The sequence below is a fragment of the Lissotriton helveticus genome, chromosome 1_1 (genome assembly GCF_964261635.1).
Source record: "Lissotriton helveticus chromosome 1_1, aLisHel1.1, whole genome shotgun sequence".
NCBI classification, from domain to species: domain Eukaryota; kingdom Metazoa; phylum Chordata; class Amphibia; order Caudata; family Salamandridae; genus Lissotriton; species Lissotriton helveticus.
The window spans coordinates 1577365590-1577385081 of NC_136057.1; the positions used below are offsets into that span (position 1 = coordinate 1577365590).

Here is a 19492-nt window from a genome sequence, read left to right on the forward strand (position 1 = left end):
TGCACTCTTGTGCACTCCTCTGGACACTATGGCTGCATGCCTTTCACTAGCTGTCAGTTTGGAATGTTGACAGTTGACAGCTGGTGACTCACGGAGCGGCTGTGTGTATCGTGCGCTCCGCACCGTGCGGAGCCTGTGTTGGTGAACTTAATAAAGAAGTTGCTGACATCTCCACAACGTTTCCAAGGACAGTTCCTTACAAACTGTTGATGAAATTGTGATGATATTAGAATACTTATAAAAATGTTATGTTTTTAAGTTGTTTAAAGACCTGCGGTCTAAATAAACGTCAGTTTGACTGACTGTATCTTTTATATAAAGAGTACACTGAAGACCTTATGTAATGTAACTGGTGGTTCTACTGTAAAGCGCTCTGACACCTTCGGGTACAGTTCGCAAATGTTTTCCTCCATTTGTAAACAGAAATTATATCTTAATTATTCGAAAGAGCATACTTTGGAAGTACTTGGCCGTATAGTCATACAAAATAAAGCATGAATGTATTCGTGAAGTAATTCGAAATCTACAGCTGAGCTCGCTGCCTGTCCTCTCTCTGTGTCTCATCAGGAAGGGGAAGTGGGTCCGGGGGTCCTTGTTCCTCTTCCGAGCAGGCGCTGGCGCTGACGGCCGGGTCCTCGCTGTGAACTTCGAAGTATCAGGCGGCGCGTGGACAGCATAGACAGGGTCCTAGCGGAGCAGCTGCTGAAAATGGCGGACGTGTTGAGCGTCCTGCGCCAGTACAACATCCAGAAGAAGGAGATCGTAGTTAAGGGAGACGAGGTGATCTTCGGGGAGTTCTCCTGGCCTAAGAATGTCAAGACCAACTACGTCATCTGGGGGTGAGTCGGGATAGAGTAACGTTGGAGGAATTGTGCACTTTAAACTGCGATAAGTGGCCACAAGTGTTTTAGACTGCTGCTATTGGAGAGAGGGTAGTAGACAGCTGTGTAGATGCACACGGGAAATGAACTGCTGTAGGTGGAGAGGGAGTGGCAGACTGCTGCTGTGCGAAAAAGGGAATTTGATGTTGGTTGAAGGTGGACATAGACTTCGGTGGATAGTGTCATATGTTGTAGACTGTTATGGCACTAGAGACTGTATGGGTGCCAGCTAAAGAAACCGAGTACTCTCGGTGGAGAGAGGTAGCAAACTACTATGGAGCGAAGTGTTATTAGACTGATTTAGTTATAAAGTTGCAGGCTTTGGGGGAGAGAGGTGGCTAACTCATGGAACGAAACAGCGCTGTTGTGGGAGGATTGTGATGGTATCTGGTCCGAAGAGGGAAATGCTAATATGTAGGTGGCAATCAGTGGAGAGAGGTGGCTGACTGCTAGGGCAATAGACTGCTGCGGACGGAGATTTGTCACGCTGTTATGACAATAGACGACTAAGGAAATAGACTACTAGGTGAAGGTAGAGATGTTGCAGACTGCTTTGGACCGAAGGAAGCACCCGATTGCTGTAGATAAAGAATTTTAATAGACTGCTGTGGACAGAGAGAAGTTTAAGATTACTATGGGGAGGGAGCGCATAATAGACGGATGTAGATGGGCAATAATCAATCATTCAGTATTTATAGAGCGCAGCTGATTACCTATGAGGGTATCCAGGTGCTAATGTCTTGTGGGTTTCTAGTCGAAGAGCAGGGTTTTGAGTCCCTTCCTGAAGTCTGCTAGTGTTGGTGCTGTTCCTAGGTGGAGGGAGAGGTCGTTCCAGGACTTAAAGGCTAGGTAGGAGAATGAAAGATCTCTGCTGTGGTTTCAGTGGATGTGGGGGACGTGGGCGGCAGAGCGCAGTTGTCTGGCGGGCTGGTTGAAGTTCAGGTAGTAGATGATGTATGCTTGGCTCTTGTTGTGGAGGGCTTTTTAGGCGAGGGTCCGCGTCATGAACTGGCATCTCTTATGCACGGGGAGTCAGTGGAAGTTTTTGAGGTGGGTTGTGGTGCAGGCCCGTCAGGTAGGTTGCGGTTCAGTCTTGGAGCTGCGTTCTGTAAGGTCTGGAGTCTTTTGAGGAGTTGGGTGGTGATTCTGGGGTCAAATGCGTTTCCGTAGAGTAGCCCGGCTTGTGATCAGGGCTTTATGACTGTTTCCCTGGAGTTGATGGGGATCCATCTGAAGGTTTTTCATAGCATGCGAAAGGTGTGGAAGCAGGATGAGGCAGTTGCGTTGACTTGTCTTTTCATGGTGAGCTTGCTGTCCATGATGAGTCAGAGGTTGCAGGTGTGGTCCGTGGCGGTGGGAGTGGGTCAGAGTTCCAACCGCCACCAGGTATCTTCCTATTGTGAGGAGTTGTTACTGAAGATCAGCATTTACGTCTTGTCTCAGTTGCGCTTCAGGCAGTTGATCCTCATCCAGTTGGCAATGTCCGTCATGGCGTTATCAGAAGTTTGTTCTGGTGGGGTCTTCTGTCTCTGAGAGGATGAGTTGGGTGTTGTCCGTATAGATGATGATGAGTCCTTGGGATTGGACGATGTTGGCCAGTGGAGTCTTGATTGTGTTGAACAATGTGGGGCTGAGAGATGATCCTTGGGGGATGGCGAAGATGATGCTCTTGGAATCATAGGTGAAAGGCAGAAGTTGGATTCTCTGGGTCTGTCCTGTTAGGAAGGATTCAATCCATTTGAGAGTGTCTCCCTGGATGCTGATGTGGCAGTGTGTGTTGATGAGAGTGTGGTGGGAAACCGTGTCGAAAGCCGCTGAGAGGTCGAGGAAATTCAGGGCTGCTGTTTCACTTCTGTCAAGGAGGGATCTGATGTCATCAGTTGCGGCGATAAGGGCAGTTTCAGTGCTGTGGTTGGCGTGGAAGCCAGATTGACAGGCGTCAAGTAGGTTGTTTCTTTCTAGGTACTTGTTTTTTTAATTCAAATAGGTTTTTATTGGAAGTTTCAGTAGTAAATAAAATACACATAGTACAGACTTAAAAACATACAATATTACAGAAGAACAGTACAGTAAAATAAAGAGAAAATGGGTAAAAAGCAATATACAATAGGTCACATAGTAATACATACATCCGTAGGTGGTGTATCCGGACAGTTTCATATAAATTATAGCACCAAAGATATGTAGGTGGGACTCAGGATGTCAGGGTGAACCGAAGTATCGTATTAGCTCCACACTGTTGGATTGTGATGGCGTTAAATGCATCGGAGCGGGGGGGGGGAGAAAGTATCTAAGGTGGTTTATGGGTGGTAAAATAACAGTCAAGGGTAGACCACATCTTTCTCATATGGGGGCGCCATGGTGATTGTTGGAGAGCTATGTTATCCGCTCCCCTGAGGCTAATTATCCAGTTGAGCCAGCAAGCAAAGGTTGCTTTGCTAGAATCCTTCCAGTTACTGAGGACAATTTTAACAGCTGTAGTGAGCATGAGATCAAGTAGCGCCCTGTCGTCGGCATGGAGGGAGGGTTCTAGGTACTTGGTGAAATGGTGGTCGATGGCTTTCTCAAGGTCATTGGCTGGGAACAGAAGCAGTGAGATGGTTCGGTATGTTTTGAGTTCTCTGGGGTCGGCGTAGGGTATCTTCAGGCAGTGTGACCTCTGCGTGTTTCCATGCATCGGGAAATGTGCTGTGGTGATGGATTTGTTGAGGATAATTGTGAGTGCGATGCTGATTTAATTGTTTCCGAGGTTGAAGACGTGGTGGTGTGAGAGAGTGGAAATCCACAGAGGTAGAGCGAGGCTGATAAAATTCTGTTGGATGAAGGAATACTGGATTGCCATAGATATTGTTAGACATCTGTGGGCGCGGTGAATTGGAGTTGACAGGTCTTGTTAGAATCTGACTGGAGTGATAGCTGTGTGCTACACAGAACCAGAAAAGTGTATTGTCAAAAAAGGTATTGTGTATTTGTTTATTTTTTTGCACATTCAATATCAGTTTTACACTTGTTTAAGACATCTCCTAGGACGTGTCTACAGGTTGGTGCCATTGTAGCACTGTTCAACTTGTATCATTGGTTCTTGTTTCTTTCAAGTTGCCTGTCCGATCATGCCTGGTTACAGTGTTTAAGGTTTGCACCGTGTAGGTGGGGCACGAAGGACAAAGTAAACTCTCTGTAGAGTTGCACTCAGTTTTGTGTTTGCCGTTGTAACTGTTATTGCATCCTATAAAGTTTGGCCATCAGAAAAATGTCAGGGAATATATCAAAGAAGTGGTGAAATATCTTCCTGGTAATTTGCCTTCAGTTTTGGGATGTCCGCTAGGTAGTTACTGTACCAGTCACTCATGCAATATTGGCTCAGGATATAATAATCCTCTGTTTTAGCTTCACACCAAGGATTGTAATTAGTAGTAGGGCACAGTTATTTAAAGTGAACAGTTACTATATATTAAGAAACTGATCAGGTAATTTAATTTTTCTAAAATTTGTGACAGTCTCCGGAAGTGCTGTGTGTGCACTGCATACGTGTACAGGTACCACACAGCTGAACACTAGGCACACCTGACAGCTGGACATCCAGCATGACACACTAAAATCAATTTTTAAAGTCACTTGGTATTAATGTTTTTTTTTCCTTTCCAGATTTGAATGCTATTTGCTGCTAAGATATTTGTGAAATATTATTCCTTTATACGCAGTAGCTTGGACACATTTCCAACCATGTTTTGCTGTGTATGTCTTTAAAGTTCACCACTTAAAACACAGACTTCTTTTGACTTCCCTTCAGGACACACTAAAATCAATTTTTAAAGTCACTTGGTATAAATGTTTTTTTTTTTCCTTTACAGATTTGAATGCTATTTGCTGCTAAGATATTTGTGAAATATTATTCCTTTATACGCAGTAGCTTGGACACATTTCCAACCATGTTTTGCTGTGTATGTCTTTAAAGTTCACCACTTAAAACACAGACTTCTTTTGACTTCCCTTCAGGACACTTCTTTGAGAGTACATTCTGCAAGTGTAGTGCAGACTATTCAGCAAACGAGCTGTTTCCATATTATTGTAGCACAAACTGCTCTGGTAACCAGGAAAGTTATACTCAACGGGCGCTCTACTCTTGTTACGGGCTATGTAAACATACAGCTATACCAATTCAATCTTATAATTCCCATCATCCGAAGGGATACAAAATACATTAAAGCCTACCCTGAGACCACTCTGTAAACTTAATAGTCCTTTATTTTTTTATACCACCCTGAAAGCACCTGATCTCGTGGCTGTTTATGCTGTGACTAGAACGTGACATCAATCTGTGTCTTGGAAATATTGCCTGGCTACATTTTGAGAATTGAAAATTCGGATAAATACCTTGAACTTGGATCAAGAGGTTTTGGACTTTTTCAAAATATAAAGGACTTTTAAGTGTACTGAGTGTGCTCAGGGTAGACTTTAATGTATTCCATATTGTTGTAACCCTAGAGATTGCTTAATTATGGGATTTTCTTTCTAGGACCGCTTGGTGAAGCTCACACAAACCATACACTTTGCCTAGCACCAAGCCAGGAGTGGCTTTGCCAGTGCTTGTTATGCTCTGTATGTCTTCCAGTTATCTGGCCCCTTAGCACTTTAATGTGCAGACATATGTCTGCTTCTTCTTGGTTTGACCACGGAGGATCATTTACAGAATGTCTTTGAACAGATCAGGCTCAAAATACTGAGAGTTGTGTTGGGACTGCATTCTGAAAGGGTGGGTGAGGGTGTCATGGTGGCTAAAACTCCGACAAAGCTGCAAAATGAATGGTTGTGAAGGCAAGTTGTTTTACAGTAGAAATGCAGACCATATGATCCTCATCGGCCTCTCCGCATGGGTTCTTGGTAGGCCTAGTTAGTGCTGTAGAAGTGCAATTGTATTTTCCTAGGCATTAATTGAGTTAGGTGAGCAGACAAGTTAACAGGGAAAGCCAAGCCAAGTGTCTGGTGTAGCTCTAAGAGCATACGTATGAGGCAAGCCGTTAAAATGTTTGGCATATAAATTGTGCAACAAACCTTATGTAAAAAATGATAAAGCTTCTTCAAAATTCAAACTAATTTATTTGAAAATACAAAAGTGTTTAATCTTAGTACGCAAGATTAAGCCACTGAATTAAGCCTTTATTAAGTGATAATATTTTCAACAGGAACTTCGAAATATTCATAACTAACTCCCCTGACCTTCGAAAAAGCCATTAGTATACCAAGAGGCAAGCAATGTTGGCATGTTCACCCTAGCTTTATAACCTATTTAGATGTCTGAATTGCCTCTAGGGATAATAAACTGTTTGCTCAAAACCTGTGAACTTTTATTTATCCTTGCACATTCTTTCTCATTAGCAATTTATTGGACTGATAAGAAAAGTTAGTAGGCGAAGTAAGATTGAAGGTAGAAGCTGAAAGTGTTTTGGTCAACAGTACAAATAACAAGGCCATTGCTGCTATTTGTTGAAACTTAGTCCTGTTTTGCACTTGTAAACATGTTAATACTACGCCGACTATGAATGAATTAAGTTGCATCCCAAGTGTACTTAAAGTATGATTATAAATGTAAATGTATTAGGACACTATTGCATTTTAGAAATCGTACTTCAGAAAGGGTATTTTTTTATTGGAAATGTTTCAGATTAGGTGCACTAATTATTAATTGTGATTTAAAGATAACTCTTATACTTGAAATTGCATGCCCCGGAGTTTAGATGCATTGAAACCAGTCACATATATGTCACAATTTTAGAATCCTAGCATTTTAGAAGCTTATTTATACCATGTGGGTTTTTTAAAAATCTATTATTGTAATCTCTGATTAATACAATAAACTTTACTTACTACTACTACTACAAGTGGCCTTGATTTTTAATATGTATGGAGACACTGAGCAACACAATAGTCTACCATATCTAACACAATTGTGATGTTTGTTCATTGCCAAGGGGTGTGTAATTTAATAAAATATCTACAAGACATACGATCCTAGTATGAAGTCCTCTTACTTTGCCAAACTTAAGATCTATCACAGGGCAATCTGCAGAACCCGGGCCGCATTCTATGCTCAGGAATTCCAATCCAGTACCAACCCCTCTAAGCTAATTTTTAAGGTCGTTAAAGATCTTTTGAATAAAAGGGCTTCCTCGATTGAAATCTGTACCGATGCCCACTGTGAAAGTTTGGCATCCTTCTTTCTAGACAAAGTGCAGACTATCTATTGAGGATTTGACCTGCCGCTGCCCGACTCAGAGCCAGTGGCTTCTAACTTTCCGGCTGGGGAGATTTTGTCCTCCTTACCGGATATGTCTCCGGAGGTTTTTGACATGCTGAATCTGAGGATTAAATCTGGCTCGCCGTTGGATCCGCTGAAGCCCGATCAAATTAGGATTTTTTCCCTCTGGTGTCGTGCTCCGATGCTTTCCTTGGTTAATTTGTCACTATCTACTGGGACGGTCCCTTCCTCGTGGAAGCAGGCGGTGGTCACCCCTGTTCTTAAGAAGGCAAATTTAGACCCGCTCTTGCCCGAGAGCTACCGCCCCATATCCCTTCTTCCTTGGATAGCTAAAGTCACTGAGACCCACGTAAATTCCATCCTATCTGATCATCTTGCCCGCAATCATATTCTGGACTCAAGTCAGAATGGTTTCCGGTCGGGACACAGTACCGAGACTGCACTGCTCTATATGACCGAGCACCTACGTGGGGTGCTCGACTCTGGGCGTACAGCGGCGCTCCTTTTATTAGATCTGAGCGCCGCATTCGATACTGTGTCCCACCGAGTTTTGATTCGGCGCCCAGAGGAGGCTGGTATTGCGGGGACCGCACTTCAGTGGTTCTTCTCTTTCCTTTCCGGTCGAGCATTTAAAGTGGCGATACCACCAGGCCAGTCCACTTTCCACCCTCTGGATCTAGGGGTTCCTCAGGGCTCCTCGTTGAGCCCAACCTTGTTTAACCTCTATGTGAAACCGCTAGCTGCGATCGTCAAACAATGGGGTCTGACCATGACCTCATATGCCGACGATACGCAGCTGGCGGTGACACTGGGTGGTGATCTCGAGGTGGATGCCCCTAGATTCCGAGCAGGACTCTTGGCCGTAGCAAATTGGCTGAGAGCCAATTGCTTACAGCTGAATGCCAAGAAAACTGAAGTGATGGTGATGGGGAAACACCCAGAGCTTTGGGGAGATCAGTGGTGGCCGCCGGAATTGGGTATCACCCCCACTCCAGTCTCCGAGGTAAAGAACCTGGGAATTTGGATGGATTCAGCCCTCACTTTTTCGAGCCACACGAAGAAGGTCGCAGCCACCTGTTATGGTATTTTACGAGGTTTAAGACCGGTCCTCAAGTTCTTTGACTCCTCTACCCGACAGCTCGTGGTCCAAGCTACGGTCTTATCCCGGCTGGACTACGGTAGTGCGTTGCTGTTGGGGATCAACCAGGCCGAGGCATCCAGGCTCCAAAGGGTTCAGAACGCTGCGGCTCGGGCCATTGTTGGCCTTCCTAAATATTGCTCTGTGTCCAGCACTATTTCTGCCCTTCATTGGTTGCCGGTCAGGCAAAGAATCCAGTTTAAGTCGCTATGCTTTGCCTTCAAAATCATGAAGCTTTCCTCGCCGCCGGCACTTGCGAATTTACTCAGCCCCTACATCCCGCTGAGGTCTCTGAGATCGGAGGCTCTTCATCTTGCGGTTTGCCCCCGCTTCAAACTCAGCAGGATGGGTGGCCGCTCCTATCGAGTGCTTGCTGCTGGGCTGTGGAATACCCTTCCGGCGCACATCCGCGCTTTGAATAACCTTATTGCTTTTAGACGTGCGATTAAAACTTTTCTGTTTTCTGTATCTGGTTAGGGATTCTCCTTCCTCTTCTGTCTGTGTTATGTTCTAGTACCTGTTCACGCGCCAGGACGCCCCTTTGCTGGGGCAGCTGTGCGCGGTATAAAAATTAATAACATAACATAACATGTGCATGGGACAGGTTGCTTCATAAATCTATATGTCCTGTAAAAAAAATCCACTTGTACCTTTCGGGCCAAGTAGTGCAGTGACAAATTATGGCAGCAGTCTCATTATAAAAGAGCTCTGATAATAGCCTCTCTGATTATGCCAGGGCTAATATATAGTAGGGTTTGAATTCTAGCTATCCCCTTATTTTGCCACCTTTTCACAGATCTACATACTGGAGCTGGAGGTAGTGTTAAGCTATAGTTACAGAGTTGGAATGCATGTTGAGTCTGTGCACAGCTACTAACTTCCATGTTTTAGGGGTTTTCACCAGCTCTTCTGTAATCTTCCCCCATACTGAGAGAGGTTGAAAATGTACTCCTGGCAAGGGCAGAAGTAAAACTTCTTCCAAGGTTGGGAAAAAAGTGGTTGGAGGGAAAGTTAACTTGTAAATGCTCAAAACATTTTCGCATGAGCAAATATACACATTCATAATTGCTTGTGCTAAAATGCAGTTTGCAAATATTTACTAGGAGAATGATTTCCTGGACAACTTCTGTAAATTATTAGGAATTAATTGAAGTGTAAATCAGCACTACTGCAAGGACATATACCATGGGTGCACTTTTGTGTCTTAATTGAAGAATTGGCTTCCCAATTAGGTCTTGAGATAACCAATACCTTTCTGTTTTTATTAAAATTCTTTCTTTCCTAGCTTCACTGTGAGTGACATCATTATGTTTTTTCACAAGGGGCATATCAGTACACAGAGTAGTTTTGTTTAGTACATGGACAATGTGTGTTTTTTGAGACCAAAAAACATTATTGCTTTTTGCCAATTTTTGTGGTGAGGGCCTGTCGGCTCCCGCAACAATTTCGTTTTACAAAAAAAAATGTCAGAACAAGACCTGCATTGACAAACCAAATGTCAGACTTATTGGCTTTGGCAAAGATTGTTTTTTTTTATGTTTACCATAATCTTATTGAAACTGTTTTTCCATTCTGAATAATTTATAGTAATATTAGCATGCAAAAACATATTTTACTAGATGACGCTTCAAAGAAATTGTACCTACATTTTCAAAGTAGTTTAGCAAAACGTTTTATTTCCTAGTTTTATTTTTTGTGTGAACATTTTTATTTTGAAAGCAAAGACTCCTCAATCTTGCTTTCAAGCTTCCGCAAATATTTGCATCTAAGCAGAGAGCATTCTGGAAGCATTATATGTAGCCTTATATTGTTAAACTTTGCAAACGTGTGTATACATTTTTATACTGGGACCACTGTCCGCAGTGCAGTCTGAGCTTACAACATTTCCGTAGAGTGTTCACCCTAATACTAAAGGCTTTGCATTATTGAATCATAATTACAAGTTCAAACAGCATTAACATATGGACATAATTATCACCTTAACTGCAGACAATGCCCTTCCCTGATCCATAATGTGGTACTGTAAACTGGGAGCCGCAGCTGCAGAGGGTTGGGCCCACTTGTCCCTAGGACAAAATAAACATGAAAACTTGTTGTCCTTGACCTCAAACAATATGTCCTGGGAGTCCGGCTATAGAAATTCCACACCCCTGATTGCCATCTCGAACTCTCATATTTCAAGATGCTCTCATATGCAATAATGTAGAAAATAGATGCTGGTGAGATAAAAAATAAAATGCCTAAAATCGCACCGTTTGGTCAAGTGAGAAGCTGGGATTGATCCCAGATTTTCTTGCATCACATTGTGTGATTCAGCCAATAGATGTTTATATGTCACTTCTGTCCTACTACAAAGGTTCATGTTTCTTTTTTTTTTGGTAAATCTCTTTATTGAGCAAAATAAGCAATCCACTTTTGCACATAGAAAACTCAAATAGGCCTCCAACAGGCCCCATATGTAGCACTGTACAATAAACCAACAAACGCGCAAAGGGATCATGGTATGTGAGCATAACGTATTACATTTTTCATTTCGGTTTTCAGTGGCATCATAAGCATAGCAATATATGAAATGAAAATAACAAAAATAAACTAAATGCAAGAGACAAATCAGAACTGTGAGGACACAGGAGCAGAACAATTAGCGCAATAACTTTGTTGAGTTCAGGAAAAGAATCAAGAGTATGCAAGCAGCATTACAAGCAGCCGCAGTTCAGGCCACAGTAGGTAGTACTAAAGGAGGAAGGCAGTACCAGCCGAATAATAGGCACAAATCAGGTCGATACCTTCAGCACACAAGTTATTCCCAATCACACCATTATCTGCCTCCGGGCGTGCGGTCTTAAGGTAGCATCGTAAAAAGACAGCGGAGCGGATGGGCACAGCACCCCCCCACAGACCACCCTAGCCCACACCTTCAGGCACAATGGAGCCAATCGCCCAGGTTTGCGCTTCCTGAATAAGTTTCGCGACATATGAGCGATATGGCCCCCCATATGTCCAATGGTCGGGAAGCAGACGGAAGCTGTTCGGAATATTCCACACTATTAATGTTGCAATAGGCCAGGCTGCGGAGCCAAGCCTGTACAGTGGGGGGGGGGGACTAGGTTCATGTTTATCTTTCATTCTGGACACACAAGGTTGGAGTGTGGATGGCAGGCAGAAGATTCATTAAAGCTCGGCTTGTTTTGGTCTTGACGGTCCTAAAGGAACTTGAGCCAAGCCAGAACCAGGCCTCTGATTCAACCTTTCATTGGCGCGCCCACCTCTAGTCATTAATAACATGCTAGTGTGTGTGAGGTGATCAACGCTTAATGCTATGCTTTACTGTGGGCATTTGAGCTGATTCTATTGTCAAGCTTTGGACTGATGATCTGTGTAACCCCATTGGACGGATTTCAGTTTATTGTTAAGACGTTTAAAGATGTAGCTCTTTGTAGTTGTGATTTGTTCATGACCGCAATATCTTGTTGATCTACCTCTGTTTAGGTACTTGTTCCTTTGTTTTCCTGTACATGTCTCCCGCTTGCTATCCTTGCTCTTGATCTGAAAAGCTTGTGATTTGCTCACTTGCTCAGGGTTTTGGGAATGCGCAGAAATTACCAGTTACTAGTTCAGTTAAGAAGTTCTTTATTCGGTTATTAAAAAACACCATAAAAGCACATGTATACAGAAAATTAAAATACAATTAAATCTTTATCAGAACCCTGACTGCAATTACATACTGAATTTAAAAGAAGCTAACAACAATTCATTATAACATTCCGGTCTGCCCTCTGGTTACCCTTAATCGCACCCCAACTTTAAAATTCATAATGCAACATAATGTCAGGGGGTCAGTCGCCTTTTACAAAAAAATTAAAGTGGCTTTGGCATGTGTCAATTTGGCTTGTTTTAAAATTCCTACTAGAAATCTGCTCCTAGGCATTGAATAAAAAGAACACGAGTACAAAATGAAGGGTGTCCTGCGGAGACCTATTGTCGCAGCCACCCTTCTGCTCAATTAAAAGTGTAAAACCTGGTGGATCAGCCAGTAAATATGGTAAAAGATTGAGCCAAAACGAGACATTAAAAAGAGGTGTGGCGCCGCGGCCAGGGCGACTGACGCTGGAATCTGGGGATCACGGTTCGATCCCCAGCTCCGGCGGCAGGTTAGCCCAGCACCATGCGACTCTGGGCAATAGCTTGCTTAATCTTCCCGACGGCCCCCAGCGCCTAGAGACCCTAACGGGTGATTGTGCGCTATACAAATGTGGATTATTTATTTATTATATATCCTGGGCGTTATACATAAGATAGAGGTACGGCTCCATTCCCAACGTACTTTTGACAAGGCTATGGGCACTCACAGTAGCTTTGGTCCCTTCAACCTTTGTTCTAAGTGTGATTCTCTGGGCCAAGAAGGATCTCTTTATAGTTAACTTATCTTGAGATACAATTGCTGCGGGGTTAGTGAAAAGGTCCTTATAACCAAGGCTTTCCAAGCTAGTCTTTACATAATTAAGCCATGGTATACTCATACTTTTATCCCTGCCCAGGCAATCACCAAGGATTTGCCTGCTCAAAGTCGCCTCGGGGTTTGTCCAGATTTTTAACCAGGCCAAGATTGGTCTAAACTTAACCAAGTCTTCAAGATATGGCCTCCCTAGTTCTCTATGGGCTATTACAGCTGGGGTACTCTGGGGGATTTTCAGGGTTGATCGTAAGAATTTATTTTCCTCCCTCTGTGAATGATTGATGTTCGCAAAGCCCCATACTTCAGCCCCATACATGGCCTTGGAACAACAAATAGAGCTATACAAATTCATTGCTTGTTTGGGAGACCATTGACCAACCCTCCGCCCATAACTTGCAATGGCACCATTCGAGGATACCAATTTTCAACAACGTTCCTCCACCAGAGCATTACATTTTAAAAAGCCATCAAATACGTCAAGATAGGAGAAGGACTGTACCCTTTCTAGTGTATGGCTTCCTATCTTATAAGAAAAACTAGTACAAGGTTTATTACTCGCCAGCATTTCATATGATTTGCCCAGATTTACTGACAAATCTAAAGTTTCCATAAACTTGACAAATCCGTCTATTAAGATCTGTAGACTCTTTGAGGTACGTGCAAGGAGGACCGCGTCATCCGCGTACAGAAGTACCGGGATGCAGCGGGATCCTACTCTTGGGCAATCTGTTTTTAGGTTAATCAGAAACTGCTCTAAATGATTAATATAGAGTGAGAATAAAAAAGGGTCAAGAATACAACCTTGCCTCACCCCCCTAGTACATGGGAAAGATTCGTTCGACCCCCCCTCCATGTTATAACGTACCCTAGCAGTAGTGTCCCTATGTAGCTCCCTCAAGATGTTGATCAGGCCCAGGTCGATCCCCAAGTTGGTCATCATGGCCCAAAGCTTATCTCTATTCACACGGTCAAAGGCAGCTGCCAAATCCATAAACCCCAGATAAATGGCTTCATTGCTGGCTTTGATATATTTTGCAACCAGCATATAGAGGTTCAGGCATTGGTCACTTGTAGACCTCCCTGTCCTGAAGCCATACTGAATGTCCGAGATGGTGTTATTATCCTCGGTCCATTCAGTAAGGCGGTTAAGGATTACCCGACCCAATATCTTAGCTGACACATCTATCAGTGAGATTGATCGATAACACTGGGGATTGTCCCTATTGCCCTTTTTAAATATAGGGACAATTATGGCCGTAGACCAAGAGCGGGGCAAACCATACCTAGTGGCAGCATTTATTACTTTTGTCAGTATTGGGGCCCACAGCTCAACATTACTCAAAAACTGGTCAGGTGGGGTTCCATCGGGGCCTGGGGCTTTGTTTTTTGTCAATCCCTCAATTCCCACGATGATTTCATTTAGGGTAAAGTCTACTACCTGTCCCTGCTGGGCAACCCCCCATCCTCTAGGACAATTTCTGTTCTGTAGTTAGACAGGCCCTTAAAATGTGTAAGCCACTGGTCTGGCAAAATATTTGTCCCGTTACTAGGCTTCAACCTTTCACTAATCAGATAGAGCTGGTGAGCTGCAAATACAGCTAATAAGAGGGATAGCTAGGAAAGTTGTAGTTGCTCATTTACCTACTGTGGTCTTCTGATTAGATATGGATACCGTGATTCAAGACATAGACCATGGTCAGGTTGTTAAAAGATGAACTCAAAACAAAAAGGTGCGGAGGGTCAAGGGGAATATCTTTAACGACCTGCCTGCTCGAACCCCTACTCTCAATATATACCACAAAGAGAGCAGAACAGGTCACGAAAATGGTGTGTGGCCATACTGGAGACCGCGAAACAATTAGGTGTGTGTGTGAACAGATGTTGTTGTGTGTCACAAACTAGAACACTGGCTAGGAAAAAAGTCCCATCAGACCACCCTCGTGGTGGCATGTCATCATATGGGGAGTGATGGTCCCTCTTACCACGACCATATTGTGTCGGGAAACAAAGCCAAAACTTTAGCTAGTGACGATAAAAAATGAAAATAATAATAATAATCATAAACATGGAGTGCAGTGCTTGAGTGATTGTGCTGGTTAAAATTAACTACCAAGACTCAGGGGACTTTGTAGCTGAAGTCTGGGTGTCAAGAATAAAAAAATTTACTGAGTAGTTATGAGCTGGAACTACTCAAAAATGCTGTGTAGAGTGGTCGACATGTTTCAGCCATTAAGGGGGATTTCCCCGGCTTTCTTCAGGACCTATAATATGTAACGCTACTGCAGTTGACAAAAAAATAATGAACACAAAAATAACATAAAGTGTACATATCTACCAGGAACCTGACAATCCAATGTTCACTGGAGAAAAAAGGGATGGATTCTTCCTGTCAAGAGACACAAAGACAAATAATAATAATGACTCAACACTCTAAGGTTACACACACACATCTGCATGAATATACAGTCGCCGTGCATATAAACACACCTGCGTGAATAATTTGCATTCCGCATAGCACAAAAAGCATATTAGCTTAATCACCTGGAGGCATTACCTCACAGTGATACTCAGTCAGCTTTGTGTGGGTGAAGACCTCACCTCACCCGGCAACCGCTCGGGAGAAAGAGGCCCTGCTCTACAGTGTAGAAAAATGACATAGTTAGCACACAAACTCTACTATGCCCGGCCAGATAGCTCTACACATGAACCCAACAAACGTGTGATAGACACCTGTCTACCCAACCAAGAAACTGTACATACAGAGACATATCACCTGTGCTCAAACGTAGTATAGACACTATTTGGCATCTTTAACTACCAATCATAGACATCACAAAACAGGGGAACACTGATTTCAACAGCAAAATTATGGTGTCTATAAAATCTTACCAGTGAATTACTGCTTTGTGAAGGTATAGTAGTAAGCCTGCAATCAAACACCTAGATAGAACTCCCAGTAGAAATGTTTCTATTAGAATGGCTGTTATGGGCTACCTTCTACAAAAGAATCATTTCATGTCAATAACGTGTGGGTAAGGTCTCAGTGATACCGGACCTGTCTACGCTCCCTCAGTATCATATAGACGCTGCAAACACTTATCCCGGCTCACCTGTCCGTCGGTACCCCTCATTGTATCCAAGCGGAAGGGGAGGTGTAGACAGTACCACCCTCCTTCTATTTATAACCGCCGAAAAAGTGATTAGCCCGCCACATCGGGCTCCAAGGCAGACCTAATCGGCTGCCGAATCAAACACGTGGGTTCAAGGCAGTTTAGAAAAACGCCCACGAGAAGTTGAAAAATAATGTAGTTCGTACGTATCCGTGCAACAAACTGGGGGTGCGGTATTACGCATGCGCCTAGCCAGTGTTCTAGTTTGTGACACACAACAACATCTGTTCACACACACACCTAATTGTTTCGCGGTCTCCGGTATGGCCACACACCATTTTCGTGACCTGTTCTGCTCTCTTTGTGGTATATGTTAAAAGATGAAGCCAGACACTCGCTGATCCTAGTACCCTAAGCCCAGTTTTCAGAGTTCTCATCCTAGGCTTCTGGTGTGGCTGCTTCTTAGAGCAGTTGTCTTGGTTCATCCACAATTAGGGACGCAATAGAAAGTTCAGAACTCAAGCATGTTTCCTCCAGGATTTCTGAGAACAGACCTAGGGCAGTAGAAACAAATTGCTATTTTCAGGGGATAGTTCTTCAAACACTTGAACACAGGTGTACATGCACCTTACCAGCACCATATTTCCAGACTTCTTCCCAATGGCCGTTTATTCTCTTTTTTTGTTGTTGTTTTTTTTTGTTGCAATTTAAAAAAAATAAATCTTATTTTAAACCGACATTTTCAGATAAATCATATCATAATACACATACTTTATAAAGCAGAGATAACAAGTCATAACCGTATGAGCAGCACAAAAACTAGTTGGAGCCCAGATATCTGCCCCTTTTTTACGGGCTCTAACTCCTCTACGTTTGTAAATTTCTTTCTCCCAGCGGTATGTAGCTAGCAGTTTTCCCAGCCAGCAATGAACTGAAGGGGGCTCTTTATCAAGCCATACTGTCGCTATGGTAAGCCTGAACACCGACATCATGATATAGAGCAGCGTCTTATTGGGTGACGGCAAACCCTGGTTACTTACGCCCAGCAGTACAACCTGTGGTGACAACACAATATCCTTATCCGTTATTTGTGTAACATAATGTCCCATTTTCCCAATTCAGCTCATTAGACCGGAACAAGTAGCAAAAATATGCACACTATCGGCGGCTAATTCTCCGCACCGGGAGCAGTTAATGCCAGAGGTACCTCCCCACCTGAATATCCTCGCTGGAGTAATATACAGGTTAAATCAAGTTTTATAACACTGAACCTGGATATTAGCGGAGATAGCTGCGATAGAGCTTAATGTTAAAGAATCCTCGCAGACCCCCTGGTCAGCCTGAACCTTCTCTTGCCATTGGTCCATATGCTTGACGAGATCATCCTCCATTATATCATTAAGTAATGTGTAAAGCTTAGAGATTGATGCCCCTTGTGAGCCTAAGACTGCCTCCATTAGTGGAATTCTATAGCCCTGGATCATCTTTTTAAAAAGGTAGTCCCTGATTTGTAAATATTTAAAAAAGTGATTTATTCCCCACACCAAATTTTTCTTTGATTAAAGCAAATGACAGAATTGTGTTGTCCCATATTAAATCCCCAATGTGCCTCATCCCTTTCTCCTTCCAGGATTCCATATAGCCATCGTGAAAAATTTCTGGTAGCAATTGGTTGTTTTGTAAGGGTGTATACCTGTGTATCCTATTTAATTTCAATTTTTTCCTAATTGAGGTCCAGATTTTAAAAGCACCCAACATAACCTTGAATTTAACTCTTTTGAAGTAAGCAAGATCAATATGCCGCGTCAGACAGCCGTGGGCCTCGTCCCCAAGCAATAATTTGTATATGGAGGGGTAGGATCCAACTTGGTCTTCAGTGTGTCCTCTACCCAGCAGTTCAGACAGCTGTTGGAGATTAGCCGCCCAATAAAATATCTGAATATCAGGGACCAACCATCCCCCCGATCCTTAGCTAAAGTCATATACTTCAAAGCCCTCCGTGGGTGCTTCCCTGCCCATAAAAACTTGGAGATAGCTTGATTAAAGGCTGAGAGCCATTTTTTATTTACTTCCAGTGGGATTGATCTAAAAAAATATAAAATTCTGGGCAAAAACATCATTTTGATAACGTTGCACCTTCCTAGTAGTGTCAAGTGGAGGTTGTTCATTCTGTTGAAGTCTGCCTTGGTTTTAGATAGTAGAGGCGCCAGATTACATTGTACTACCTCATCCACTTTTGCTGTAATTTCCACCCCTAGGTATCTAGCCTTCTCTGTGACCCTACTATCAGCCAGGTTTACCATTGAGTTTTTAATGATCATGGTTTTCTCCCTGTTCAGGTAATAGCCTGAAACTTCCCCACATTTTTCGGCCTATTTTTCTACCACCCTGAGTGCCTCCGCTGGGTTAGATGTTGTTATGGCGAGATCGTCTGCATAAGCTAAGATCTTTACTTCTCCTCCCATGGTTTGAGCTACCCAGATGTCGTTGTTCTCCACTATTGTCCTAATAAAGGGGTGTATATATATAAAGCAAATAATAGTGGAGAACAAGGACACCCTTGACGAGATCAGCGGGTAATTTTAATTGAATCTGATGAGGCGCCCATCATATTGATCCTTGCCTCAGGGTTTTGATACATACACCTTATTGCGTTAATATAGCTTCCGCCCACACCCTGCCTTGCCATAGTGGCCCACAAGAAGGGTCTCCCCTATCGAAGGCCTTTTTTCAGCGTCTAAAAGTATGGCCGCAATAGGGTCTCCTGACACTCCTGCAAGATCCAATAGCGTGATTAACCTCCTTATGTGGTCTGTGGTCCCTCTTCCAGGTACGAATCCGTGCTGAAACGGAGATACTAGTTTACCTATAACCGCTGAGAGTCTGTTTGCTAACATTTTTGAGTAGATCTTTAAATGTAAATGTATAGGCATTTATATAGCGCACTACTTACCCGTAGGGTCCCAAGGCGCTTCGACCGCTGCGAAACCCTTCCTGGCTTCCCTGAGAGATGGTCCCTTAATGGGTATCTCCAGGGTGAGACCAGGCATCCCCGGCGGTCTGGTGGGGCCGTTAGTGAAGATGAGGCAAGCTAATGCCCAGAGTTGCCGAGTGTGAACGCTGATCAGAGTGGGCACCGAGGCGAGAGAATTATCGAGTCCGCTGACCCTGGTCCAGAAACCTGCCGCGCCGGGAATCGAACCCTGGTCCCGGGCCGTCCTCTGCTCTCGGGTCTGCCGCCTCTAACCAGTGAGCCACACTACTTCACTGTTCAGCAGGGTTATTGGTCTGTAGGATCCTAATTCCTCAAATGGTTTACCTTTCTTTGGGAAAACTATGATAGATGCCCCTTTCCAAGAATCAGGCGTAATCTGATCCCATTGTGCCCTTTGGAAGACTTCCAGCATCAGTCCCATAATGTGTGTTTTACATTTTTTATAAAATTCCCCTGGGATTGAATCGGGTCCCATGGCTTTGCCGATTGGGGTCTGGTCTGTCGCTGCTGACAGTTCCCAGGTGATAGGGCCCACTAGTTGGTTTCCCTCTTCTGCAGATAATTGGCCCAGAGCCACCCCTGTTAAGTAATCCTGAATTTTCTGGCTCCCACCCCTGATGTTTTCGGTATACAGTTTCTGGTAAAATTTTTGGAAT

The 19492-nt window shown here is 43.5% G+C and overlaps 1 protein-coding gene across 1 annotated transcript in view; it reads left to right on the top strand.

The window, feature by feature from the left end:
- The first annotated feature begins 609 nt into the window (after window positions 1–609).
- Window positions 610–19492, top strand: part of CDC73 (cell division cycle 73) — a 589523-nt gene continuing 570640 nt past the window's right edge. Inside the window, exon 1 of the mRNA XM_078687289.1 lies at window positions 610–839. Within this exon, the coding sequence (XP_078543415.1) occupies window positions 709–839 (131 nt within the window). The 5' untranslated portion in view covers window positions 610–708. The remainder of the gene's footprint in view (window positions 840–19492) is intronic.